Source organism: Triturus cristatus, chromosome 9, assembly GCF_964204655.1.
Source record: "Triturus cristatus chromosome 9, aTriCri1.1, whole genome shotgun sequence".
NCBI classification, from domain to species: Eukaryota; Metazoa; Chordata; class Amphibia; order Caudata; family Salamandridae; genus Triturus; species Triturus cristatus.
In genome coordinates, this window is record NC_140592.1 from 48089545 (window position 1) to 48116879 (window position 27335).

The following is a 27335-nucleotide window of genomic DNA, read 5'->3' on the forward strand; positions in this document are numbered from 1 at the left end:
GGCAAGGGGAGAGCTGTGTCCTCCTCAGGGGGGCAGCCCAGGTGCATATCAGAGGCTTTGAAGCCTTTGAAGCGTGCCGCTCCGATGTGTCAGTTCACTAGCCTATGTGGGAGGGGGAGGTGTGACCTTCTTCCTGTCCAAGCCTTTGTTCTGACTCTGGGGAGTGTTTACACTGCCTGGCAGGAGGTCAGAAACCGGTCTTGGCGGCAGCAGGGGGGGAAAATCCGGGCCTGCTAGCCAAAGCATATGTCAGCTAGGGTAACCAGGTAGGAAACCACTGGGTAGCCACCTGGGTGCATGCCAGCCTTCCCTTGACACCAGATTATGTCTCAGGGGAGAGAAGGCCTGTTGTTTGACACCAAACTCAACATATTTAGGTAGTACCGTAATGGAGCTAGCAACCCAGATGTGCTGAGGTGCAAGTCCCATGTTATCTTATGGACCGCCTATCACTTATAGTGTGCTTTAATTGTAAAGCCACTGAAGTGACATATAAGCTTCCACTTACATATCTACCCTCTTCAATATATTGCACCCTGCCTCCTGGGCACAATAGACCTTCTTTAGGTGTGTCTGACATATACTTAATAGCAGTGCTATGGCCCAGAAGTCTGCAATGGCAGGCCTGCTGTCATCTGTTTACCTGGATCACTCAGGGTGGTACAACCAGTGCTGCAGGCTCTGAGTACCCCTTTACTACCCATGCCCTGGGTACCATAGTACTACTTACGAGGGTCTTACAAAGGGGGTATGGTCTCATTCAATTGGGGATGCCAATTATACAGGTCACATTTACAGGGAGAGCACTGGTTCTAGAGCCTGGTTAGCAGGCTTCAGTGCACTATCAGAGTCGTAAACCAGCATCTAGTAGTCCAGATGGGGGCAAAAAGTGGGGAGACATCTGCTAAAAGTCCTGTTTTCTTAGAGTGGGTGAAAAGCTGTGAAGAGACTTCCATATTCAGTCCAGGAGTTGGGCATCTGCCAGAGAGGATGGACTCTCTTCCAAGCAGGAGGTTTAGTGAAACTGAATTTCTACCATGCCATCTGCTGTCCTGTTGGCGTGCCATGTGTGCAGGGCTCAGAGTGTGTCTGTTTTATAACAACATTGACCTGCAGCACTTCCACTGTGCACAAGATTTTATTTTCCCAAGGCCCGGATTCCATGCCAAACTCACCAAGAATTTCTAAACAAGTAACGCCTTGTTTGTTGCTATTGGACACTGCAGCCTACTTGTCCTCTGAGATACTATTCTGTGGCTCTTCAAGTGAATCAGAAACCTCTCCAAACCTTTTAAAATGATACTGAGCGCGGAAATATTATGGGACACAAGTTGTCTTGGTGCATCCAGAGATCTTGCATCTCGAGAGAACCTACACTTGCACCTCATACATCAGTGCGATCCGAGTTCATGAAAGAATGGCGCCCAGTCGTCTCTGTTACCCCTAACAGGACATGCCTTCGTTTTTCTGGAAATAAGGAACTGTCTGACAGCAGCCAGCTGTACTGATGAGGGGAAGGATTTGCCTCAAGATATATCCAGATGTTTTCCACTGAGGAGTAGGTCTGGAGTTGGATTCAGTTGGGAATGTTTCTGGTCTTGGATAAGCGAGGTGGAACACAGGCTCTGAGATCTTGTCGCGATGCCTCACACTTTCGATTTGTTTTGAGGTCCTTGTCAGCCAGTTATGCGGGTGTGAGCATAGTGAGCACCAGGAACTTGGTACATTGCTTCTGTGCCGAACTACAGCTGACTTTGTTCAGATAACGAACCCGTTGTGAACAGTGCCCCATTAAGGTCATATTAACCTGAATGCGAGCATCACATTTTCTGTCAAGGACACCTATTGCCCCTGTGCGCAAGGATTGCAGTCATTGTGTCAGACATCATTTTCACGTGGGTGTAAAGCCTATTCCCTTCCTCACTTTTTACAGTCAATTCTCTGACATTCAAAGCAAGGAGATTAATATCTGATACTTACAGTTTCTGTTGCCTCTGTGACAGATAGTCTGACATTATCGCCCCACTGGAGACATGAAATTTGTTATTAAAGCAGACAGCGACTCTTGAATTTAAGACTCCTCTGTTTAGCTAATTGAAGAAGTAAATATAGTTTGTTTTGGAGCTGACATCTTTTACTGTGACTGTGGGGTACAGCCTTGATTGTATCACTGTTTGTTACAGCGCTAGTAACGTCGTTACTGACTTTTTTTACTGTGACTGTGGGGTATGGACATGGTTATATCACTGTTTATTATAGTGCTAGTAACTTTGTTACTATGCAGTGGGATTCTGCATCATCAGAATCACTGAGGGACTTTGTAGTACCAACCCACACTCGCTTTGCGTGAGCACCTCATTCGTGGTTGCATAGAAAGTATTTTCCCGTCTAAACGCGGATCTTGTCTCTGATTGTGGCTGGGAATATCGAATCCTGACTATCAGTGGGACAGAATATTCTCACGACAGTAACAAGGGATAACATATTGAAAGGTAAGTGCACAGAGGGATATACAAATGTATTATTCTTGACTCCACATGTAAGTACCATGGATATATGTATATATCACCCAGGTACGTATGTGTGGAGTTAGGTGTAGAAAATGTATAGAACTTACCTTTTGACATTATGTCCCTCAATGTCGTTGTAACGATATTCTGTCTTGCCAATATTCGGGATTAGATATTCCCTCCCTACAACTTGAACTCTCACGTGTGGCACTTGAGTGGCTCTTCTGTAAGGTACGCAGATTTAAGTCACTCCTTTACTTTATTAAATAAGTCTCTAAAACATACCTTTCGCTTCTGTCTAAGCCGGATCTCGTGTGGTACTTAGGACCAGGAACGTTATATTACCAAAATTCATGAGGAGGCCTCTGACGGATTGGACTCATTCCCTGATTTGGAAATAAGCAGCAGTCATGACGCTCATACATTAGGGAATTCGCAACTGTCGTTTCTTACTATAGATTATACGTCTCACGGTAAATGTGTCCCAAATGTAACCATATCACATCAAATGTGTGGCTATTGCTTCTTGGCCGAGAGAAAGGCCACGCTGATTGATTGCCATCAAGACTTGTGTGACCAGAGCATTCAGGAATCCCTTCAAAGGTAGCCAGCTGTCTTTCACTGGTGTCCCTCATAGGCCTGCAGATGCCCCCTTTGACAGGATCACTTCGATCATTTCCCTTATTGTTTTTGGTACCATTTTCAGAAAATCCACTTTCATAGATAAGTATCGCCATATCAGAAGTAGCAACTCATTTGCATTATGTTTTTCCTACGATTGCCCCAAATGGTGCACTTACACTTTTTTAACTGCTAGGAACATAGTACTAGCAAGCTATCCGTGTGTAAGTTCTCTCCATGGTTAGCACACATAATGACTGAACATGTGTCCCGCCATATCACGTGCTACATCTACGGCTACCTACATGCAAGTCCCTCTAAATCCACCTATACCTTAGTACCACATTCCCTACATATAACCTCTGGCACCTCCTTTACACTACTACTGCTACCACACCTTTCTTTCTTTCATTAGTTCTTTTTTTCTTGCTTTCTTTTTCTTATTTTTATCCTTTGTTCATTTTTCCTTTCGTCTTTGGTTCCTTTTTGTTACTCTTGCCTTCCTCTTTCTTTCTTTCTTTTTCTTTCTCTCATTCCATCCTCTTTCCTTCTTACTTTCCCTCTTTGTTCAAAAGTGTCCACATTATGAAATGACCGGTAACTCCTGAGGGAATGATGTCTCGTTACAAATTTTTAAAAATGAAGGCCGGAGCCGACTGCTCAGGAAGGCATTAAGGCTTTAAAGTAAAGTAAGCACCCCAGATATTACAACCCCTTGACTCCTGTCGGCCTAATCCCTACCCCGTGCCTCGACAAAGCTGCCCTAGAATGACATGTCATGTCACATGAAAGAATATTACGCCTGCAGAAAGCCATAAATGTATCTGTCCAGCTGGGTACCAGGCCTCCAGTCTCCCTTTCTCCCCCCTACCATGGGTCAGGCTAACCCTCAACTAGCTGGTGTCACTAAATGATACTGGATGTATCCATCTTTGAAGAGGTGATGGGCAAAGGCAGACCTTCTGTGCTGTGAGCTGATGGTTTCTTCCATATCTCAGGAATGAGTGCACCGCCTCTCTCACGCCATATTGGAAAATACCCAAATCACATAAACATTCATTCACTATGCTGTGCCCTTGGCTCTCATCTCTTCAATGGCCAGATTTATGTTGCCACTACCTCGAAGCAGTAGAGGCTGGCAGGGGACAAGAGTGGAGGGCGAGGGGGACTCACAGGGGTACAAAATAAAAAAAACACTTACCCCTCGCTGCGTCCTGAGTCCTCAGCCGTCTCCCCTTCGGCGTCGCTCGTCTTCTCTCTGTGGCCAAACCAGGAAGCACACAGGCTTCTTCCCCTAAGATAATCAGAATGCTGCAATGCAGCGTTGTGATTGGTCTTAGCGCCGTGGGTCGGTGCTCAGACGGGGAATGGGAGGTTGAGCATGTTCCCTACCAGGCTGTGCAATGCAGCCTAGTGAGTAACGTGCAAAGTGCGCAGGACTGTTTAACCAGTCCGGGACACCGACCAAGCAGTCATGCACACTTTGGAGTGCAGCAACCACTCCTCCTCCCCGACGTCAGGGGAGCCAAGCTCTGCCCTGCTCAACCTGACTGATATTAACAATAAAATGATAATAACAGAAATAACTTCTATTATTATCATTTTATTTTTGCTTTCACACTGCTCCGAGAGCAGTGGGACGGCACTCCTTTGCCTTAACGGAGAAGCCACCACTGCCTTGAAAGAAAGAGGACAACTGTGACTCCACCTCCTCTACTCCTGAGACTCTAAACCCAATCCACCTCTGATCTATTTCATCCACATTTTCCTTGTTTCTTTTGTAATCTTCTTTTATATATCGTCACCATATATTTTGAAATTTTTCTCCTACTTACCACATTTAAACCCCGGGCAAGTGCTACTGTGCTACCAACCTACCTCACTATGTATTTTGCACAAATCCTTGCACCTGCTGTAATTCTCTTTTATATATTGTCACTGTGTATTTTGTATTTTATATTCCTCCATACCCCATAAGCACTGTGTGTATCTGCTTCTATGCTTCCATATCTACCTTACTAAGTATTGTGTATCTTTATGTACGCCTCATGCACTTCATGTAAAGGCTACTGTGGTACACCTGTAAAGCGCTCTGATACCTTCGGGTCAAGTTCTCACTATACAAAACTCAATAAATAAATAAACAAACAAACAACGGTTCCCTGGCGATTGGTGTGTTTTTTAAACCTCCCCCATGCACATTGTACTTCTAGCCAGTGGTGGCCCCTCCATAGAGGCGACCGGCGGAAGTGGAGTGTAGAGCGCCTCCTTCCCGGTTCCTCTTTCCTTCACGGATGAAGACTAATATCGCCCCTCCACGATGCGCGTGGGTCAGGGGCGCTTACAGGATCAGCTCCTATTTCTTCTTAGTCCTTCCTTCATTACTCCATTCTAAACAACTAGACTGCCCAATGGGAAACATCAATTCATTTCGAGGGATTTTGCATCTGCCATTTTTTCAACTAATTCTGTACCCTTTGGAGTACAATATTTACTCGCTTTTCCGCAAGACAAATATTTGAATGTACAAACCATATATTGTGTCATCTGTTGTAGTTATGTGTCAACCGCCTAACCATATTGATGTCATTTAAAGTGCTGCTGCTTTGTGCAGATGCTGCTTCATCGATAGAAAGTGACAATGCAATGTTGTATTTCCTTCTTAGTTTCCATTAAAGTGCTGTTGCCATATAGTCTAAATTCACATAAAGTGGCAGTGCATTATTGCATAAACACGTACACGCGTGTTATATATCATCAAGGCCATATAATAACCTAAGTTCCTACCATCAACATACCAAATGGCACAAACTATAAGCAGTAAACTTTATTACCTTATGGATATATCACTGCAATTGATATAAAGTGACAGTGCACGATCACTTCTTCAGTCCGATTTCTTTTGCGGTGACGATGCCATATGTAGTATTAATTAGCGTAAAGTGGCAGTGCATAGTTTACATCCTAAGGAGATACACATATGTGTTATTAACTTATTAGGAGGCTGAATTTTAGGCTCACTGTTACAGGATATGTGCCATAGAAACAGTTAAAGTGCTTATTCTTGATGCAAACATGGTTAAGTGCCACTTGATAAATGGCCCATTTTATAAAGGGATGTTTACATTAGGATGACAGTCGTTATTGCTCTTGGCTGATTAGGATATGTAGGATATGGTCGTGATTCTAATATAAATATATTTTGAACAATTCATGAATCCAGATAAAATGATAAAATATGATACAAAGGCATCAAATTCACTTACATACATGGAACACACACAGATTTCAGAGTTCAAAGTTCATTCTGCTTAATCATATCATATATATATAATAAGTCCCACGGGCTTCTCAGTTCGGATCTGTTTCTCGCCCCTAGGTTTGCCATCCTGGAGCGGACGCTCAGTCCCATGGGCTTCTCAGTTCGGATCTGTTTCTCGCCCCTAGGTTTGCCATCCTGGAGCGGACAGGGTCTATCACACTGGCTTCTCAGTTCGGATCTGTTTCTCGCCCCTAGGTTTGCCATCCTGGAGCGGACAGGGTCAATCACACTGGCTTCTCAGTTCGGATCTGTTTCTCGCCCCTAGGTTTGCCATCCTGGAGCGGACAGGGTCAATCACACTGGCTTCTCAGTTCGGATCTGTTTCTCGCCCCTAGGTTTGCCATCCTGGAGCGGACAGGGTCAATCACACTGGCTTCTCAGTTCGGATCTGTTTCTCGCCCCTAGGTTTGCCATCCTGGAGCAGACAGGGTCAATCACACTGGCTTCTCAGTTCTGATCTGTTCCTCACCCCTAGGTTTGCCACCCTGGAGCAGACAGACTCAATCCCACGGGCTTCTCAGTTCTGATCTGTTCCTCACCCTTAGGTTTGCCACCCTGGAGTGGACAGACTCAGTGCCATGGGCTTCTCAGTTCTGATCTGTTCCTCACCCCTAGGTTTGCCACCCTGGAGTGGACAGACTCAGTGCCATGGGCTTCTCAGTTCTGATCTGTTCCTCACCCTTAGGTTTGCCACCCTGGAATGGACAGACTCAGTGCCATGGGCTTCTCAGTTCTGATCTGTTTCTCACCCCTAGGTTTGCCACCCTGGAGTGGACAGACTCAAACACACAGGCTTCTCAGTTCTGATCTGTTCCTTGCCCCTAGGTTCGCCACCCTTGAACGCAGTGGCCTGCTGTTTTACAATGGGCGTCTGAATGAGAAGCATGACTTCATCGCTGTGGAGATCATCGATGGGCAGGTGCACTTGAAATATTCCACAGGTAAGAGTCCAGGATGGTAACCTTCAAATGTGTATGTGCTTGAAAGTAAGGCAGCAAAAACAATAGTGGCGCGAGATGGACAACGCTATAATTTCTAGGATGCTGCTTGTATTGAGAAGGGGAATTAAGGAAGATGTTTTGTTAGTCATTCCACCTGTTTCTTTGTAGACTTCTGTTAATCATTCTTCTAATGATAATTCTAGGCACAAGTAAAAGAAGTCCTATTATCCTAAAAGGCCATCAACCCCAAATACCAAGAAGATTGTCTAGATAGATAACATTAATTCACAAATGCAGCTGGCCTGAGTACATTTGCCCGTCCTTGTTTTTGGTGCCCAGTGTTTTAAATATGGCTAAATCTGTTCCATGCAAATGGAAAGCTGTTGGACAGTCGATTCAATGCCTTTCTATTCTCCTTTTCCACCATCTAACCACATGCATGTCCAAGACGGGAACCCTTTGAAAGCGAACTAGTGGCTGCCTTTGTCCCCATCTGCATTCTTTCCACGTGTCAGTATCTACCCCTCTTTCACTTGTGTAGGACTGGTCCATGACTGGATACCCATTCAAAACCAGCCAATGGCTGCCTTTGTCCTCTCCTGCCTAATAACCGCATGCATCAGTATCTGTCCCACTTTGGTTTATGTGGATTGGTCCATGACTTGATACCCATTGGAAGCCAATCAACGGCTGCCTTTCTCACCTCCCACCTTCTAACCGCATGCATCAGTATCTACCCCACTTTGGCCTGTATTGGAGTGGTCCACGACTAGGCACCCATTGCAAGCCAAGCAATGGCTGCTTTTCTCCCCTCCCGCCTTCTAACTGCATGCATCAGTATCTACCCCACTTTGGCTTGTGTAGGAGTGGTTCATGACTAGGCACTGATTGGAATCCACCCAATGGCTTCTTCTCTCCCCTTCTACCTTCCAACCACTTGCCGTCAGTACCTATCCCACTTTGGCATGTGCAGGAGTTTTCCAAGACTGGGCACTTATTGGAAGCAAATCACGGACTGTGTTTCCTTTTTCCCTTTCCACCTTCTAACCTCATGCCTCGGCACCCAACCAGTACCCTACTTAGGTGTATGCAGGGATGTGCCATGTCTCCACACCACCTGGAAGCTAGCCTACATAGGTGTGGTCCTGTTTTCACCTATCTGCTCAGTTTTTTCTTTGGTGAACTATGGTTGCTTGGCAGCTTGAGCCGATGGTGATTAGGATTATTTCTGTTGGGCAGACTGTGGGGTTAGTAACGTCTTGGTACTGGTACGCAGCAGTCAGTGACATGGTTTCTGACTGCACGGTGCTTCTTGAGTCCCATTGTGCAGTAGTAGTGCAGAAATAGACTTACCGCTTTGCTGTTGAGCCCTGCTCCTTCATCCCCTTCCCTGGTGCTGCGGTCACTGTATCTCCAGCTCTCTGTGTCCTTGACTGTGCAGAACCTCTCCCCCTGTTGTTACCCAACACTGAACACTGCAGTCTGTGTTCCTGTCTTCTTAGAGATAGGGTGTAGCAATGTAGGTGTTGGGTGCATTACTTGGGTAGTAGCGATCAGTGCTGCGAATAAGTGTGTGGCTGCAAGAGAGATTCGCTGTATTGCATTGTTTCCAAAAAGAGTGGTCTTGCCTTTGTGATCGGGGGCTTGTCTCAGCTCATTCCCTTGAAGAGGCGGCTGTTCAATGTGTAGATTATGGTGTAGAAGGACAGTTGTTCCTTCATTGTTTAGAAGAGGCCATACTATGCTGCATCTACCTTCCAGCATCATTGGAAAGAGTTTATGGTAGTCTTTAGGCACTAAAAATATTCTTTTATATCTATGCCTCCGGCTATGGTTAATAGAATCATATGTCTAATGTAACAAATGACTACTTGTTTGAAATGTTATTTACAGGCGAATCAACTACCTTGGTGTCTCCATACCTTCCTGGTGGTGTTAGTGACGGCCAGTGGCACACGGTGCAGCTTCGGTACTACAACAAGGTAGGAATGTTGAATGGGAGTCCGTCCCCTGTCGCTCTGTGGAACTTGTATAGTCACAATCTCCATATTGAACACAATTTTCCAATTCAATTTTTTTGCTGAAAAAGCCAGGAGAAAGATTAATTATAATAAATCTATGCCACGTGCGCGACTTATTTCAATCAATTAAAAAGTATATTTAACATAACAGAATATGACATAGCATTTTTTTTAGTTATACTTACAAATACTTTTAGAAACCCACAAATAGCACCATTGTGAGGTGCATTATTTAAGATTCAGAACTCAAGAAAGGCCAATATGTTGTCTCCCAGTGATGGGAGTGTTGCACCTGAGCTCACCTGCGTGCTTTTGACATATTCTGAAAACCTGTCTGTTTAGTGTTTGGGAAGTCTATGTCTTAAGCTCTGTGTTCTGCATATGTACAGTGGGAAACGGACTCAATGGCCAGTCAACTCCTTATGCCAATGTTGGTTTCCCTGAGCTCTTTCCAAGGTGGATCACGAAAAGCTTTGTGCTTCTAGGAGGATTTTCCCAGCAGTAGAATGACAGAATGTTTAACCTATTGCCGCACTTGCAGTGCTGTGGGATCCACCATCATGCTTCAGCATAGAGGATCTGCCCCCTGCACCCAACCATGGACAGCGTAATATCTAGACTTTGCATCTCCGACGGTCCTCCTGTAAACAAGAGACCTTGTATTTACCGTGACAGACTCCTCGCTGTTCTTTTTTTTTTTTTTTTTGAAAAACCTTTATTGACATTTCGATCATTGACAAGTATGGGCCTACAACCCCCCAGGGCCGGCCGCTAAGCAATCAGAGCAATAAGGTCAAATATAAGCACATGCGGCACCTCGGTAGCAAAATCTTCATACTAAGATAGTTCGGCCCGGGAGCCGCGCAGGCAGGACACCAGGAGAAAAGGGGTTTTTCATTTTATAATGAAACAGAACAGTAGGATCAGGTGCCAAACAATTTCCCAACAGCGATAAAGGGCAGGCCGCATGATAGACGTTAGCAATAAACAGCAATCTATTGAATCCATGGCGCAAACACAGGAAATGATGGGGAAGAATATCAAAAACAGTTGCGCCTGCAGGCCCCCATACCTAACACCCAGAGAACCCCCGGAAACTGTGGCATACACGGAGAGGCAACGGTTCACAGCAAAAGAGGCGTACCACGCTGATCCCAGAAAAGAAGAAACAAGAAGAAACGGAGAAGAAAAAGGAGGCCATGGAAAAAGAGAGGAAGACTGAGAAAGAAAAGAGTCCCCCCCCCAACCCCCCACCCTGCACCTCTGCAAATGAGTATGGCCCCTCCCCCCAGCAGTGTGCCTGTCGCCCTGGAACTAGACCCGAAATATAGAAGAAACAGGGAAAAAGGAATAAGAAAGAACCCCACCAGGCGGGGGGGTGGAGAAAATATAATAAACTGGAGGAGGGCCTTCAGAACATACCCCCGGCTTCTCCCTCCCGCACAGTAAGGTATCCCAACAGCAAACAATAAGTAGCACCAAATCGACCATAACAAAAGGGGGGAATGGGGAGCATTGCGCACCGAATATGCTAGTAGCTATGTCCTGGGAGTACACAACCATGAGTCCGCCCGTCTACCAGATGACCACCCCGAGGGATCAGCCTCATCCCTGACCACTCCTGGCGATGCTGCCCATGCCTACCCCTCGACCCAGCGCCATGTCCGATGTTCCAAGGTGAAGGGATGTCCCAAAACAACCGGGAAGCGACGCACACAGGTGGGGTGGAGGTCTCAGAACGCCAACACAGTCCGCATCTCGGAGGGACTTCTTTCCCAGTGCTGCCCCAGGATCTGCACTGCACACAAGGTCCGGGAAGGCTGAATCATCCAAAGTAGACAGACATTGCTGGTAAAGTCCCTGGGTCACCGGAGGTCGTGCACGGGACGAGGCCACCACCTTCCACTCGGAACCACTACCTCCGGAACAGATCAAACCCTCAGGCAGCCGATCATACGGTAGCATACTGTCCGGAGTGTCCGGCTGCGCACTAATCGCAGGGATGGCCGCGACATTATCCTCCTGTGTGCAGTGTAGGAAGTCCCTGTGTAACTGTGGACCAGCATGCCGCCATTGTCCCAACGCTGATGCCACACCGTCGATCTTACTCCCCAAGACCTCGATGCCACGAGCCAAGGAGAAATGAAGGGCACCAAGGGCCTCAAGGAGGTCGCCGTACCCCAGCACTGCTCCCCGCGGTCGCTCTGCCACACTCCCAAAAGTCACACACTCCCAATCCTGCTGCGACCCGGTGGACAGGATAGTAGGCTGCATCGCAACAAGATGGCCGCCGGGGGAGGCCCGACTCGTATGGGGGCCGGGACCCAGGGACAAGCACCTCGGGGTCCACGTCGCTGGAGACAGGGGTCCGGGGGCAGGTACAAATTCAGCCGTTGCGTGGACTCGGGCAACAGTCGTCTCCACCAAGGACCAGCAGCCGCGAAAATCCGGGAGCAGTCTGCAAGGATCAGGGCGAGCTAGGGGCGGTGTCCGGGCAGCTCACCGTCAAAGGCAGGGGCAAACACCGAAGAGTCTGAGAACTGCACCCCCGGGCATGCCCTCGATCCACTACGCTTTAGCAACGGGAACGGCCGTGGCGAGATGCAGGCCGGGGGCAGCACCGCTCCGGTGGACCGACTCCACCCAGTCACCACAGGCCGTTGTTGTTAAACTGCCACCCGGCCAAGGCGTCCACTCGAGGTCCCGGCTCCGGGGCTGCACGGGCCGCAAAGTTCATCCGCAGATTTCTCAGGCGGTACAGTAGCCAGAAACCCCGGAGTCACACGATCGGTTGCCACTCTCCTTCACAAGCACGATCCCATGGCGCAAGCTGAGGATCTAGTACAGGATATCCGTGCGGGATGCGGAGGTTCACGGAGCCGGGAATCAACGCTGCCGTCTCGGTCGCCAACTTGGCTCCTCCCCCTCCTCGCTGTTCTTAATCTGCTCGACAGCGTGGAGTGGGTAGGTCCGCAGTAACAGAACCGTGTACTTCTAATGTCTGAAAACGGTCTCAATTGAATGAGTCATAACTGATTATTGTGTGGCCCTTTTCACAAGTATCTAAATTTCTCCCCCCTTTATCTCTTTCAAACCTAGTTATATATTAAGTTTAAGCATAAAAGGTACCTTTGCCAACCTGCATTCTCATCCAGTCCCTGCCTACCATCGTAAGCACGAGATGCAGACAGAATTGTCCCCCATTTGCTCTTCGCTGAAGAGCAGGCGATGGAGACATACACAGTGGTCTTCATGCTCACCCGTTGCACCTCTAACATGTTAAGATCCCCAGCCGAAGCATTAGTATGCCTCCTCCCTTCTCACCCAGTGCGTGCCTGCCATGATTAGGTCTTGAGTAGGGGGAGCACAGATTTAGATGCATTGCCACCCACAGCCTTTCTGCCATCTGAAGTGGATTATTACATATTCTGCTTTCTCAACCAGTTCCCCAGTTTCTCAACCAGTTCTTAAGAGCAGGAGGCAGGCAGAATGCCCTTCTTTCTCACCCAGGTTTGTATGTTAGAGGATCCTGGTACGGAATTTCGACCAGCAACAATATTGACTCCAGGATACCGTCTACCAACATATTACCAAGGTAAATATATACGTGGGCAAGTGCAGATGTCCTATCCTTAACTCTTTAAGGTATGTAGACCTGGAGTTAATAATAGTAAATCCATACTTACATACACTTACCTTGGCGAAACAGTGGTAGTTGACATCCTGGAGTCAGTATTTTTGTGAATCGATATAAAAAACTCAAGGTTGTGGCAGAACTCCTCACCTAGTGCACCTCTGCCACCACAAGGTGCAGGAGGGCATAGTGCACGGCGGTAGAACCAGGACGTGTGAGCTGGGCAGAGGACTCTGCAGATGTCTCTTAATGGCGTCTCAGTGAGAACACCAGGGAACATTGTGCAATTTCCTGCAGCCCCAGATGGTGGGCTTGGTTTCTCCCAATACTCCAATTGGTACGCAATCAATGTGATGACGTGTGCACCTCACTCTCCTTTGATGAAGTGGAGTTCTGGTGATGGTCTTGAGGTATCAGACACCCTCCTCCTCCTCCTTCTCAAACATGCCTTTCTGCAGGCAGAGCTGTGCCAAGCCAGTGAGGGGAGCGGTGTATGTTAAGATGATGCAAGAGGGTAGGTCAATGGTTGTAGGATGGTTGAGGTAAGATTCACTCTAGTGCCACCAGATGACAATGTTTTATATTGGAGGTGAGAAGGAGACAAGGGTGTCCGCAGCTGTCCAGTTGAAATGCATAGTTTTTAAGTTCTGTGCATTTTAACTGGTTGGTGGAGTACAGTAACTAAGCTCCACCTATTGATGAGTTGAAAGATTGTAAGGTACTCTTATATTAGGGCCTAATGAAAAATCTTTCCTCTGTGTTCTTACTCCTGCCAAAGCCTGGGTTTTTGCATGAATTTCCAGGAGTAAGACACACTGTGGAATTTGGAAATCAGGCCTAAAGTGTTGGTACGTGCTGAAAGCACTTCGATGTCTCCACCTGTTCCTGCTGTTTATTTGTGTGCCCTGGTAACAGCCTGTGTCCACGCCGTGACAGTCAAAAGATTGGTGAAACCCCTCAGCGCCCTGTCTTTTCTCTTCCAGCCCAAGCTCGGCTCGATGGGTACGGCCCGAGGCCCATCCAAGGAGAAGGTGGCCATCCTGGCAGTGGACGACTGTGACATGCCCGTGGCACTGCAGCTCGCTAGGGAGATCACAAACTACTCGTGTGCAGCAGAGGGCGTGCAGTCCAGTTCCAAAAAGTGAGTGGGCAATAGCTATACCATGCAACATGATGGCGGGGCCTGTACGGCAACACATTGGAGCGCAGTGCATGCTGGGATGCAGGCACATACGTGGGGAGGTTTTTGTTCTCTGTTGAGTCGAAGTATTTGGATCCCAGCATAAGGTTCCCTCAAAAGTCCAGAGAAGCCAATGGTGGAAATGGAACTGTCCAAAGGGGGATCTCTCGAACGAGAATAGATGTTCCGTTACAATGTATTTGATACTTGCTGACATATAGATGTTTTCTGTATCAAGGAATGTATGCATCTGTAAATCTGAATGTGACAAGTTTAACTTTAATAAAAAATATTACACCAAAAAAATAAAGTCCAGATAAGCTCGGACATCCACTGCCTGAGGCCATTAGCCATAGTTCTAGCGTCATCAAATGCCAATGAAGGAACACATGTCTACCCTGAGATCCAGGCACACTGGGGACCCTAGACACATCACAGGAGTCCTCGGCCAGACAGAGTCGACATGGGGTCGACGTCAGAAGAGGTCTGAGCTGGATTAACCAGGGAGTCTATAGACTAGACGCAAGCGTTTCTCATCAGACACATTTTATATACCTTTCGAAACAGTTACAGTCACCTTCCAGTTTGAAGACAAGAGAAGAACTGTTGCTCTGGCTGCAATGAACACTTGAAAACATGTGAAATTTAAACATGTGAAAGAACTGATCACTCAAGGTGAGGCTGGAGACCATTGAGGGTCTGTGTGTCAAGAGTGCGCAGTGGAATAGAAGGTTGGATCAGTCCAGTTGTACTTTTTTATCCAAATTTCTCTATTTGTGCCATTTTGGTGTCATCAGCTCTCCAGTGCATTGGAGCAAACAAGGATGTGCCAGGGGCACCAGCCATATGTTATTGCCCACACCTAAGACACTAAAGGTGCTGGAAAGACTTGGGTAAATCACATGACTACACATGAAACAGGATCTGGCTTAAAGACGCCCCCTAGAGGCAGCATGATTCCACTCTGCAGGGGCCAGCCTAACACCATGCAGTGCTTGAGAAATCACTGGCCAGTGGATCAATGCACATGCTACCCACTTTCTGGAAAGAATTAGCGCCTCTTATAAACGGTTGTAATCCATGTTACGTAGAAGGACACATTCCATGCACACCTCCAAGCCTTTGTTGGCTAGAAGAAGTTCCATAGACACCAGTCCCCTTCGTACCAAGGCTCTGAAGCCAAAGACTTGGACTAGTTGCCAACACTCTTATGCTTGCAAGTTTAGAGACCGACCCCATCTTGCAAACAAAAGCTCCACCTTCTGTGCATCAGCACGTATGGTGACTACGAATGGCGGTCTCCATCACTCGATCGCATAGGGCAAACAATTCTTTCTTCATGGAGCTTGTATCAGGGTTTCAGCCATTTTTCAGCTATGTAAATAACAAATCTTACCACTGCTCAGATAAATGGAACTCAATGAATTGAACTCAAACCGATGAAAGAATAAATTGACATTCCCAGAACTCAAGCTGGCCACCTGCAGGTCATGCTAGAAGTCAGCAGCAGCATTTAGCTCTGTGCACCGTTTGTGCAGCAAACATGGGATATGGTGCTTCCTGTTCAAGTCGCTACATCTTTACAATAGTATTTGCATGCCCGAACACTACGATCAACGGGGCACATGCATCAAAGAAGGCTTTTGCGAGTCCTTAATTGCGATTATTAAGGAATCGCAATTAGGGACTCTCAAAAGCCTATGCATGTAGAAATCGTAATAAAATTGCGATTTCTGAACATTTCTTAATTGCGAGTCGCAATTAAGGAATGGCTTCCCATTCATTCCTATGGGCCTATAGGCCCATAGGAATGAATGGGAAAATGCATGCGCAATTTGCAAATTGCGCATGCAATTTCAAGGGTGCAAAGGTGTCAAAATGACACCCTAATGCACCCCTGAAATTGTGATGTGCCCCCATGTTGCACACACACATGCCCCAAAGGCATGTGTGTGTGTGTAACCTGACAAAATACAGACCAGAGTAATTTTTCTGTATTTTGCGGCCCCAAATAGCGAATTCGCTATTTCTAAGGGGTACATGTATTGCATTTAAGGAATCCCAAATTGCGATTCCTTAAATGCAATCGCAATTTAAGAAATCACAATAAATTGCGATTTCTTAGATTGCGAGGGCCTTACGCTTTGATGCATCGCAAGAGGCCTTTTTGTGGGTGCAAATGGACGACTTATGCGAATTGTACCGTTTGCGCTCGCAAAAACCGTTGATGCATGAGCCAGAACATGTCTGTAGTCGAGACTAGTATGACAACCCATTGTGTAACACATCTGCAATCATTGCACATCAGCAGACACATGTAGCAGGCAGACCAGCTTGAAGCAGCTCACCAACACACTGGGTTTTGCTTATCTAGAGGATGGTGCTGGCTACCCAGTAGGTTGGGTCCAGCCCCGCAGTCCACTGATCCTGGTAGTTATGTACCGTGACTTTAATGCCGGCACATTACACTGGGGTCCTCAGTACCAGTTCGAGAGATGTGAGTTTAGATGTGGAACTTTGTAGGCCAGGTGTTTGCACAAGTAATAAAGTTCTTAAACCTAAAACCCTGAATGTGTTGGCAGTACAGGGGACAGAGCGTGAACAAATGGGAAAACGTTCATGGGCATGGTTATTTTGTAAGTACTCTCTGCTCAGCTACTAAAAACTCTCACAAATAAGACAAATCTTGTAGTTCAAAGGTTGAACTGTCCCCCTGTAGGTTCATGGAGGTCCGTGGGGTCCTGGGGTTGACGGGTCCAGCAGAGGCTGGTTTTAAGTGTTACATCTAAGGGTTCTTCTCTTGTTCCAGGTCTCTGGACCTGACGGGCCCTCTCCTCCTTGGCGGCGTCCCCAACCTACCTGAGAACTTCCCGGTTGTGCACAAGGAGTTCGTGGGGTGCATGAGAGACCTGTACATCGACAGCAAGAAGATTGACCTGGCCTCCTACATCGCCAACAATGGGACCTCTGCAGGTAAGGGGGAAGGAAGCGCCTCGCGTGGGCCACTTATTGAGTGGGTGCAGCATCACTCCGCTTTCTGTGGTTCCTGTGCTTGGTGGCGTCCGTAAGAATTGAATAACCTTCAATAAAACTGTGAGTAAGACGCCAAAGCCAATCTCTACAGACTTCTAAATCCCATATATTGCAAACTAGTATCGACAATGCCAGTAGGTCCAGTTTAATGTGCTAATGCTTGGAAACATAGCGTTAAAATATTAAAGCCAGACACCTCTAAGAAAAGAAAGGTGGCCAGTAATAATGGCTCCTTGAATCCATTACATTCCTTATTTTCTTTCTACGTGACCTGAATCTCAGGTGATAAAGAAGCCTTCATTAAAGCTGAGATAAACCAAGAAAGAAGGCAGGATCCCTGGGATCGAGTAACGAAAGAAGAATCCCTTATGACGGGGATGTTTGACGAAGAAGTAGTCTGACATTATATCAGTATCTAAGACAGCCTTCTGCACACGTATTAGTCATGAGAATTGTGGCATTCTGACTTAAGTTCTGTGTCAAAGGTTGTACAGGGAATGGGAAAGGAATAGCATTTGATGAGACTTTCAATTTGGCCTCAGGCTTGAAAAATCGCGGGAGTTGCAAAGCGCGTGTGGGCTGGCGGTCTTTAGAATAAGATTTGGGTGGCTCAACTGTTCGAAGATGCTACCATTTTGATTTTCCTTTTTTATGGACTTATTTGATTGTATTATCGTTATTTTGTTTTTTCTTTCTGGTTTTGGGTTTGTGAAGTTTACTTTTTGATATTATAGTCACAGGCAATCTTAAATGAATTATATATTTCCATGACTCCACTAATTATTGTGTATATCGGATGAGGAATCAGGTTTTGACGAAACAAACAATCGAAAATGTGTTTTGCAATGAATGTTAAATCATTTTGTATACTGATAATACATTTAGGGCCATATGTAGGTAATTTCTATTTACTGATTCCTAAATACCGAATTTTACCGATTCGGTATTTAAGAATCGGTAAATAGAATGTAGGTAAAAAATCGGTAAATTTTACCGATTCGGTAATATTCGTTATTACCGATTCGGTATTTACCGAATTGGTAATAAGGCATACCTTCCCATTCATTGCTATGGGCCTGGAGGCCCATAGGAATGAATGGGAAGCCATTCACTATTACCGATTCGGTAAATACCGAATCGGTAATAGGGGGTGCATATTCAAGGGTGGCAGGGTGTCACATTGACACCCTGTTGCACCCCTGAATCGTGCATGTGTGCACATGTGGCGCACATACATGCCCTAAGGGCATGTATGTCTGCCACATGGCACTTTTAAAAAAGCACAAAATTGCTTTTGAAAAGGTACTCGGTATTTACCATCAACTTGTAGTTGGTGGTAAATAACGAATCCTTAAACCAAAAATGCACTCACTTGAGTGCTCCCTACATAGGATTTAAGGATTCGGTAATTTACCGATTCGGTATTTTACCGATTTCTTAAAATACCGAATCTGTAAATTACCGAATCCTTCAATCCAGCCTCCTACATCTCAAAGGGCTAAATACCGGTCGGTAACGGGAAATTTACCGATTTTCGGCCGTTACCGACCGGTATTTAGCTACCTACATATGGCCCTTAGTATTGTAATTAAGGCTCCCTGTTTTCCGTTTTTACTGATTTTTACAGATAAATACAGACAGAAAACCATTTATTTTCTTGTCTGTATTAATTTTTAAATGTGGATAAAAACGGAAATTGGTTGTTTTTTGAGTAAGTCTAAATACACTTTGGCATGACTGCCAGGTCAGTAACTGTTTGGATTGATAGGTAAGGGGGTGAAAAAAGAAAGGAATTTTAGTAAAGAGGCTTAAACAGCAGTAGATGTGCACAAGGCTGATACTGAAATGTGCATATTTTTATATAAGTGCATTGATTTATCTTCTGCGGTGGTTCATTTTACTGAAACCTGGCAGGCATTCATGGATGACGGCATATTTATCGGTTAAATAAATGTGGAAATACACCAGTTTTGGCATTACTTTTTTCACAAAACCAATAAAAAATATGGTTAAATACAGATAAAGTGGACAATAAATAAATATGGATAAATACAGATGGAAATAATAAAAAAAAAAAAATACCATAAGACCGGGCGCCCTAATTGTAATTCAAAGAAGCTGCATTCTAATTGTTACTTGGGGTGTGTCCTTTCTTAGTTTATCTCAAATGTATCTTTTGGGTGATAACGGGCAGCTATCACATGGCATGCACCATACGCTTTACAGATTATCCAATTTATTTGCCCGACTTCTGTCCTTCATTAAGGCTGCTCTACCTTTTTCAATAATATAGAAAGAAATGAAGGACTATAATGAAAGGTCCCTTCCCACCCAAGCTCCATCTAAAAAATAGACAAAAAGAGGATTGGAATGAAGGCAAGTAAGCCTTAAACACAGGCCACCTTTTTCTTCAATGAGAAACAAGGATTGGCAGGATTGGAGGCTGGTTCCCATCTCTCTTTGTGTTGCTGTTGGACCGGTAATTCAGGCATGTGGTTGGGGAAGAGAATAGGAAGTTATGCGGAAGCTATACCGTGGGATGGAGAGGGCAGGAGACGATATCGGGGAAGCTATGGTGGGGAGAGGTGGAAGCACTGGTGGGACACGTGGGTGGGTGGGGAAGTGACATAGGAAAGAGTGAGGAGGAAGGAGTAGAGAATGGCACAAGAGAGGGAAGGGTGGGGGAAAGCAGGGCAGACTGGCATACAGGGGTAGGACGACGAGGACCATGACAAAGAAGAGAGAGAAGAGCAAGCAGTGAGACACAGATGATGCCTGGAGGAGCTAGCAGCAAGAACGCAAGAGTGATGAACACCGAAGAGCCAGCTGGGAGGCTTGTAGTGGTAAAACCAGGGCTTAATTTGAGCCGGTGGTTGCCAGTAGGGGCCACCGAAGTTTATGTTTTTGAAACCGGCACTTATTTTTCCACTTTAAAGATATTTCCTGAGAGCAAGAGATGGAAAACCGCAGAGAGATGGAAAAACCGTCCCAAAGTGGGAGACCTGAGGTGGAATGAAGACTGCACAGCACGGCATTCAGTGCCTTACATTTAATTGCACCGGCTGCAGGCTTCAGAGCAGAGCCTCGAGCACCGGCACTCATTCAATTACAAATTAAGCACTGGTTAAAATACTCTGTCATGCAATTTGCAAGAGAGAGCTAAAGGTGCAGGGAGTGTCTGATGGTGGATTAAAGAGGCCTGAGGTGGAATGAAGACTGCACAGCACGGTATTCAGTGCCTTACATTTAATTGCACCGGCCGCAGGCTTCAGAGCAGAGCCTCGAGCACTCATTCAATTACAAATTAAGCACTGGTTAAAATACTGTTTCATGCAATTCCTTGAAAGCTCTTGAATGGTTGCGGAAAGATACGTCCAAACAGCCAATGGCAATAGCTGTGAGAGAAATCCCTTCCTGGGCTGACCTAAGACATGATTGACAAAGTCTTAGGCCAGTCACTGACAGAGGCTGCTGAAGAAAGCTGGAGGTTGCAGGAGCCACACCCAAAGCCCGCTGTAAGTATGTTATAGTGCGCCACACCCCTGATCTAAAAAGTGCTCTTATGGGCGCTATTTTCTATAGGTCGCCAACATTATATGCCAGATTGAAACAATAGAATATGGGGTAGTTAACAGTCCTGTCAGTGTCTTACTGCTGTCCTTTTTACTATGGTTTAAATATTTGGGATCTACAGGTGAGAAGAGATTAAGAACACATGGGTTTTAGTTACTAATAATTACGTGACATTCGTAATTCTTTTCAGCATTCCTTTAAATATGGTCATACTTCATTCTTTCTTCTTTAGGCCTGGAAATGTGGTATGACAATGAGTAACTCTCCATGACATAACTCTGTCTCTCTTTTCTCTCTCGCTCTTTAAATATATATATATGTATATATATATATATATATATATATATATATTTGTCAAACTACGTGTGCAGATATGCGTCAGTACAGTTCTAAAGAATGATGACGTTTGTCTGTGTAGTAGTAGGCATCTAGAAGCCTGCCATTGCATGTCTAGACACATCACAGTGCATATCTAGACTTGTGACAGTGCAGGTCTAGGCTTGTGAAAGTGCAGGTCTAGGCTTGTGAAAGTGCAGGTCTTGGCTTGTGATAGTGCATATCTAGACTTGTGACAGTGCAAGCCTAGACTTGTGACAGTGCATATCTAGACTTGTGCATGTCTAGGCTAATGACAGTGCAGGTCTAGGCTTATGATAGTGCAGGTCCAGACATGTTACAGTGCATATCTCAATATGTTGCAGTGCATATCTAGACATGTTACAGTGCAGGTCTAGGCTTGTGATAGTGCAGGTCCAGACATGTTACAGTGCATATCTCAACATGTTACAGTGCATATCTAGACTTGTGACAGTGCAGGTCTAAGTTTGTGATAGTGTAGGTCTAGGCTTGTGATAGTGCAGGTCTATACATGTTACAGTGCAGGTCTAGGCTTGTGATAGTGCAGGTTTAGGCATGTCAAAGTGCATATCTCAACATGTTACAGTGCATATCTAGACATGTGACAGTGCAGGTCAAGGCTTGTAACCAATCATGTTTTGACAGTGCATGTCCAGACTGGTGACAGTGCAGTTCCAGGCTTGTGACAGTGCGGATCTAGGCTTGTGATAGTCCTGGTCTAGTCATGTTACAGTGCATATCTCGACCTGTTACAGTGTATATCAAGACTTGTAACAGTGCAGGTCTAGACATGTTACAGTGCAGGTGTAGGCTTGTGATACTGCAGGTCCAGACATGTTACAGTGCATATCTTGACATGTTACAGTGCCTATCTAGACTTGTGACAGTGCAGGTCTAAGTTTGTGATAGTGCAGGTCTAGACATGTTACAGTGCAGGTCTTGGCTTGTGATAGTGCATATCTCGACATGTTACAGTGCATATCTAGACTTTTGACAGTGCAGGTCTAGGCTTGTGATAGTGCAGATCTAGACATGTTACAGTGCATATCTCGACATGTTACAGTGCATATCTAGACTTGTAACAATGCAGGTCTAGACACGTTACAGTGCAGGTCTAGGCTTGTGATAGTGCAGGTCCAGACATGTTACAGTGCACATCTCGACATGTTACAGTGCATATCTAGACTTGTGACAGTGTAGGTCTAGGCTTGTGATCGTTCAGGTCTAGGCATGTTAAAGTGCATATCTCGACATGTTACAGTGCATATCTAAACATGTGACAGTGCAGGTCAAGGCTTGTGACCAGTCATGTTTTGACAGTGCATGTCCAGACTGGTGACAGTGCAGTTCCAGACTGGTGACAGTGCAGTTCCAGGCTTGTGACAGCGCAGGTCTAGACTTGTGACAGTGCAGATCTAGGATTGTGACATGGCAGGTCTAGGCTTGTGACGGTGCAGGTCTAGGCTTGTGACGGTGCAGGTCTAGGCTTGTGATGGTGCAGGTCTAGGCTTGTGACGGTGCAGGTCTCAACTTGTGACAGTGCAGGTCCAGACTTGTGACAGTGCAGGTCCAGGCTTGTGACAGTGCAGGTCCAGACTTGTGACAGTTCAGATCTAGGCTTGTGACAATGCAGGTCTAGGCTTGTGACAATGCAGGTCTAGGCTTGTGACGGTGCAGGTCGATGCTTGTGATGGTGCAGGTCGAGGCTTGTGACAGTGCAGGTCCAGAATTGTGACAGTGCAGGTCCAGACTTGTGACAGTGCAGATCTAGGCTTGTGACATGGCAGGTCTAGGCTTGCGACAGTGCAGGTCTAGGCTTGCGACAGTGCAGGTCTAGACTTGCGACAGTGCAGGTCTAGACTTGCGACAATGCAGGTCTAGACTTGCGACAATGCAGGTCTAGGCTTGTGACGGTGCAGGTCTAGGCTTGTGACGGTGCAGGTCTAGGCTTGTGACGGTGCAGGACAAGACTTGTGACGGTGCAGGTCCAGACTTGTGACAGTGCAGGTCTAGGCTTGTGACCGTGCAGGTCTAGACATTTGGCAGTTCAAGTCTAGGCTTGTGACAGTGTGGGTCTATACTTGTGACAATGCAGGTCTAGGCTTGTGACCATGGAGGTCTAGGCTTGTGACAGTGCAGGTCTAGGCTTGTGACCATGCAGGTCTAGGCTTGTGACCATGCAGGTCTAGGCTTGTGACTGTGCAGGTCTAGACGTTTGGCAGTGAAAGTCTAGATGTGTGTTAGTACATCATTAGACATGTGGAACTCTGGCAGTGCATGCTTAGAGCTATGAAAAAACGTTTTTATGAATGGTACCATATCTAAACGTGTGACTGCATAATTAAATGACAATACATGTGTATTGACAGAACATATCTAGGCGTGTGACAGTACGTCTAGACTTGCAGCAGTGCCTGTTTATAAGGCGGTGCTAATGGAGAAGTCTGACACTACATGTCTACATGTGTGACACTGCCTGTCCAGGCCTCTGCTAAAAGGTTCTTGATTCTGCTCTCTAACTCGTTCTCTTCTCTTTCAGGGTGTCACGCTAAGCACTCGTTCTGTTCTCTGTCAGGGTGTCATGCTAAGCACTCGTTCTCTTCTCTTTCAGTGTTTTCAAACTAAGCACTCTTTCTCTTCTCTTTCAGGATGTCATGCTAAGCACTCGTTCTCTTCTCTTTCAGGGTGTCACGCTAAGCACTAGTTCTGTTCTCTGTCAGGGTGTCACGCTAAGCACTCATTCTCTTCTCTTCCAGGGTGTCATGCTAAGCACTCGTTCTGTTCTCTGTCAGGGTGTCACGCTAAGCACTTGTTCTCTTCTCTTCTCTCAAGCCAAGCACTCATTCTCTTCTCTTTAGTGTGTCATGCTAGGCACTGCTTCTCTTCTCTTTCAGGGTGTCATGCTAAGCACTAGTTTCCTTCTCTTTCAGGGTGTCACGCTAAGCACTCATTCTCCTCTCTTGCAGGGTGTCACGCTAAGCAATCGTTCTGTTCTCTGTCAGGGTGTCACGCTAAGCACTTGTTCTCTTCTCTGTCAGGGTGTCACGCTAAGCACTTGTTCTCTTCTCTGTCAGGGTGTCACGCTAAGCACTCATTCTCTTCTCTTCCAGGGTGTCATGCTAAGCACTCGTTCTCTTCTCTTTCAGGGTGTCACACTAAGCACTCGTTCTCTTCTCTTCCAGGGTGTCATGCTAAGCACTCGTTCTCTTCTCTCAAGCCAAGCACTCATTCTCTTCTCTTTAGTGTGTCATGCTAGGCACTGCTTCTCTTCTCTTTCAGGGTGTCACACTAAGCACTAGTTTCCTTCTCTTTCAGGGTGTCACGCTAAGCACTCGTTCTCTTCTCTTCCAGGGTGTCATGCTAAGCACTCGTTCTCTTCTCTTCTCTCAAGCCAAGCACTCATTCTCTTCTCTTTAGTGTGTCATGCTAGGCACTGATTCTCTTCTCTTTCAGGGTGTCATGCTAAGCACTAGTTTCCTTCTCTTTCAGGGTGTCACGCTAAGCACTCATTCTCTTCTCTTGCAGGGTGTCACGCTAAGCACTTGTTCCCTTCTCTTTCAGGGTGTCACGCTAAGCACTCATTCTCTACTCTTGCAGGGTGTCACGCTAAGCACTTGTTCCCTTCTCTTTCAGGGTGTCACGCTAAGCACTCATTCTCCTTTCTTGCAGGGTGTCACGCTAAGCACTTGTTCTCTTCTCTTTCAGGGTGTCACGCTAAGCATTCCTTTTGCGAGTCCAACCCTTGCAAGAATGGCGGCTCTTGTTCCGTGGCCTGGGGGACGTTCACCTGTCAGTGTCCGCTTGGCTTTGGAGGCAAGGACTGTAGGCATGGTAAGTAGACAAAGGACCCCACCCCCTGCTTTAAGGGATGTGCTGAAACCATGTGGGTAGCTTGGGGCTCTGTTTGTACACTTCAGCTGGAGTTCCTTCTGGTGGTCATTGGCAGGCCGTGGTCTTCTGTCTGGCCCATGGTAGGCATAAAGTGGTCATTTTATATGTGACTGTCTCAAAATAAGCAATCTCTTGAGATGTATTTTAATGAACAGTTAAACAAACCCTTATAGCTCCAATAAACTGTCCAACTAGATTACAGTTGGTGAAAACACCTTAGAATCGACTGAATATAGCACGTGGCAGTAGGCGTCCGTACTGGTAACTGCACTTGAGTTGTACAGACCCAGGAGAGCAGCATAGGACAGCACCAGAAAAACACGCGTGGGCGCCTCGAAGTGGTCCAACCATGAAGTTACACTCGAGAGAACTGAGGGGGTCCATAAGAAGGGGACCATGGCGCTAGAAGGAAGTTGTGTCACTGGTCACCACACCATTGGCGTAGCCTTATGTGATGTGCTATGCAGTGCTTGGCAGCACAAGTCTGCAGAGTTAGTATGGATACTAAAATTGAGATGCCTCATGGCGCTACTCTTTGCTACAGTATGGCTTGTGCCTGATTTAGAAGAGCTACTTCTTTACATATTTCCGGTAAGTTGGTGCTTTGCTTCCCTTCTCAGAAGTGGTTGGTGGGAGGACCGGAATGCGGTAGGGAAACTACCGCCTCTTTATTTCAGTAAAACGTCTAGCACTAGGACGCGCAAAACCTACTTTCTGAGCTTGCAAAGCTGCAGCCAGGTCTTCTGCATTTGTAAGGCATAGGATCTGGTAACATAGCCAATCGCTGACCAGGAGCCACTGTAGGACCATGGACGTCCGTGCACCATCATGTCAGGAAAAGTGGACGTGACGCCATGCTTTCTTACACCCCAGGATGACATCACAGTGCTCTCACCTTACCCTCATCCTTAGCCCCTCGCCATGGTCTTGTTTTCTGCTGAGTGACTAACAAAAGGGCAAAGAGTGGACATTCCAGAAACGAGACAAGGTTCTAGGAGCCCTGTGCACCTTCTTTTCCTGTTCCTGCCTTCTTGACCTTTGAGATCATGGGTAGCAAGGGTTGTGCCTGGAGGCAACAACGGGATAACCACTGTAGCCTCCCATACCCCCAATGTATGTCTATGCGTAGATTGCACGGATCAAGGGATGTCGATTGCAGGGCCAGTGCAGTGAAGTTTGTAGCCCTTCGTAAAGTGGCACTGAATTGGCTGCTCACTCGCAAGGAGGCCACAATGGCCACTTGTAGCCTTAGTCTAGGGTCCATCTGTTGTGGGCACCTCAATGGCAGCCTAGTGTTTGGTGCTAAAGTGCTGGCCCTGCCCAGGGCGTCCGTCTTTACTCTGATTGCATGGGCCACTTAGGTTAAATCGCATAGAGCCACTGGGCATATTAATACAACATGGAGAGCGCTGATGGATTCGAAGCAGGACATGGACAGTGCATAAGGAGGCTTTAGAATGGCGAGGAAGGTCATGGCTGTTTCAGCCACACCTCGTCTCCAGGAAAGGAAAGGCGCGGGAATAGACATGCTGGTCAGGAGGTACCACCGACACATTTAAAAGACTTCAAAGGTCAGCATTCATCCATGGGGTGCCTTGACATTTCAGCAAGGGGAACGTACAAGCAAAACACAGCCAGAAAGACAGGAGATAGACACATGGAGGCAATAACAACCGACTGCCTGACAAACTGAATATCACACAAGGATTGTGGCGCTTAGTGAGCAGGGAATTAGCTCACTGGACGTGTCGAGAGGCCTTATCTGCAATCCTTTGCTCAGTTTCTACATTGCCATGCGAACAAACAGTAAACCCGGAATATATATTTTTTTAAACTAGCGGTGCACATCTTTTTTCATTTATTTCATTGTTTTTTCTCTCATTAACAGTAGAAATTTTAATATTTCAAAACATAAAATTACAATGGCAGGTTGTGAAATGACCACAAAACCGATGCATCACTAACAAAACCTGTTCCTTTTAAGGTGATCTACAGATTTTCCATTATTCCATGGCGCAATGGAATGTAGAAAATGAAAAACATGAGTAGCTACATTATCAAGGCCCCACCAACATTTCATTTTGGATTACACCTGCTGGCTCCTGGATAGCGCTGCGAAGTAGAGCAGAATATACTGCAAGCTCTAAGTGACAGTTTTAAATTGAAGGAAACACTGGCAAGAAGTAAATAATAGTAAATATGCCAAGCCTCTGAGTAGTGGTGACCACAAATACAAGATAGTTACTTCTAGC

The 27335-nt window shown here is 46.2% G+C and overlaps 1 protein-coding gene across 1 annotated transcript in view; it reads left to right on the forward strand.

Moving 5' to 3' along the window:
* CELSR3 (cadherin EGF LAG seven-pass G-type receptor 3) overlaps nt 1–27335 on the forward strand; it is a 790626-nt gene that overhangs the window by 495371 nt on the left and 267920 nt on the right. The window contains exons 4-8 of the mRNA XM_085624365.1: nt 7279–7394; nt 9288–9376; nt 14033–14190; nt 17039–17202; nt 24898–25023. Of these exons, the coding sequence (XP_085480491.1) occupies nt 7279–7394; nt 9288–9376; nt 14033–14190; nt 17039–17202; nt 24898–25023 (653 nt within the window). The remainder of the gene's footprint in view (nt 1–7278; nt 7395–9287; nt 9377–14032; nt 14191–17038; nt 17203–24897; nt 25024–27335) is intronic.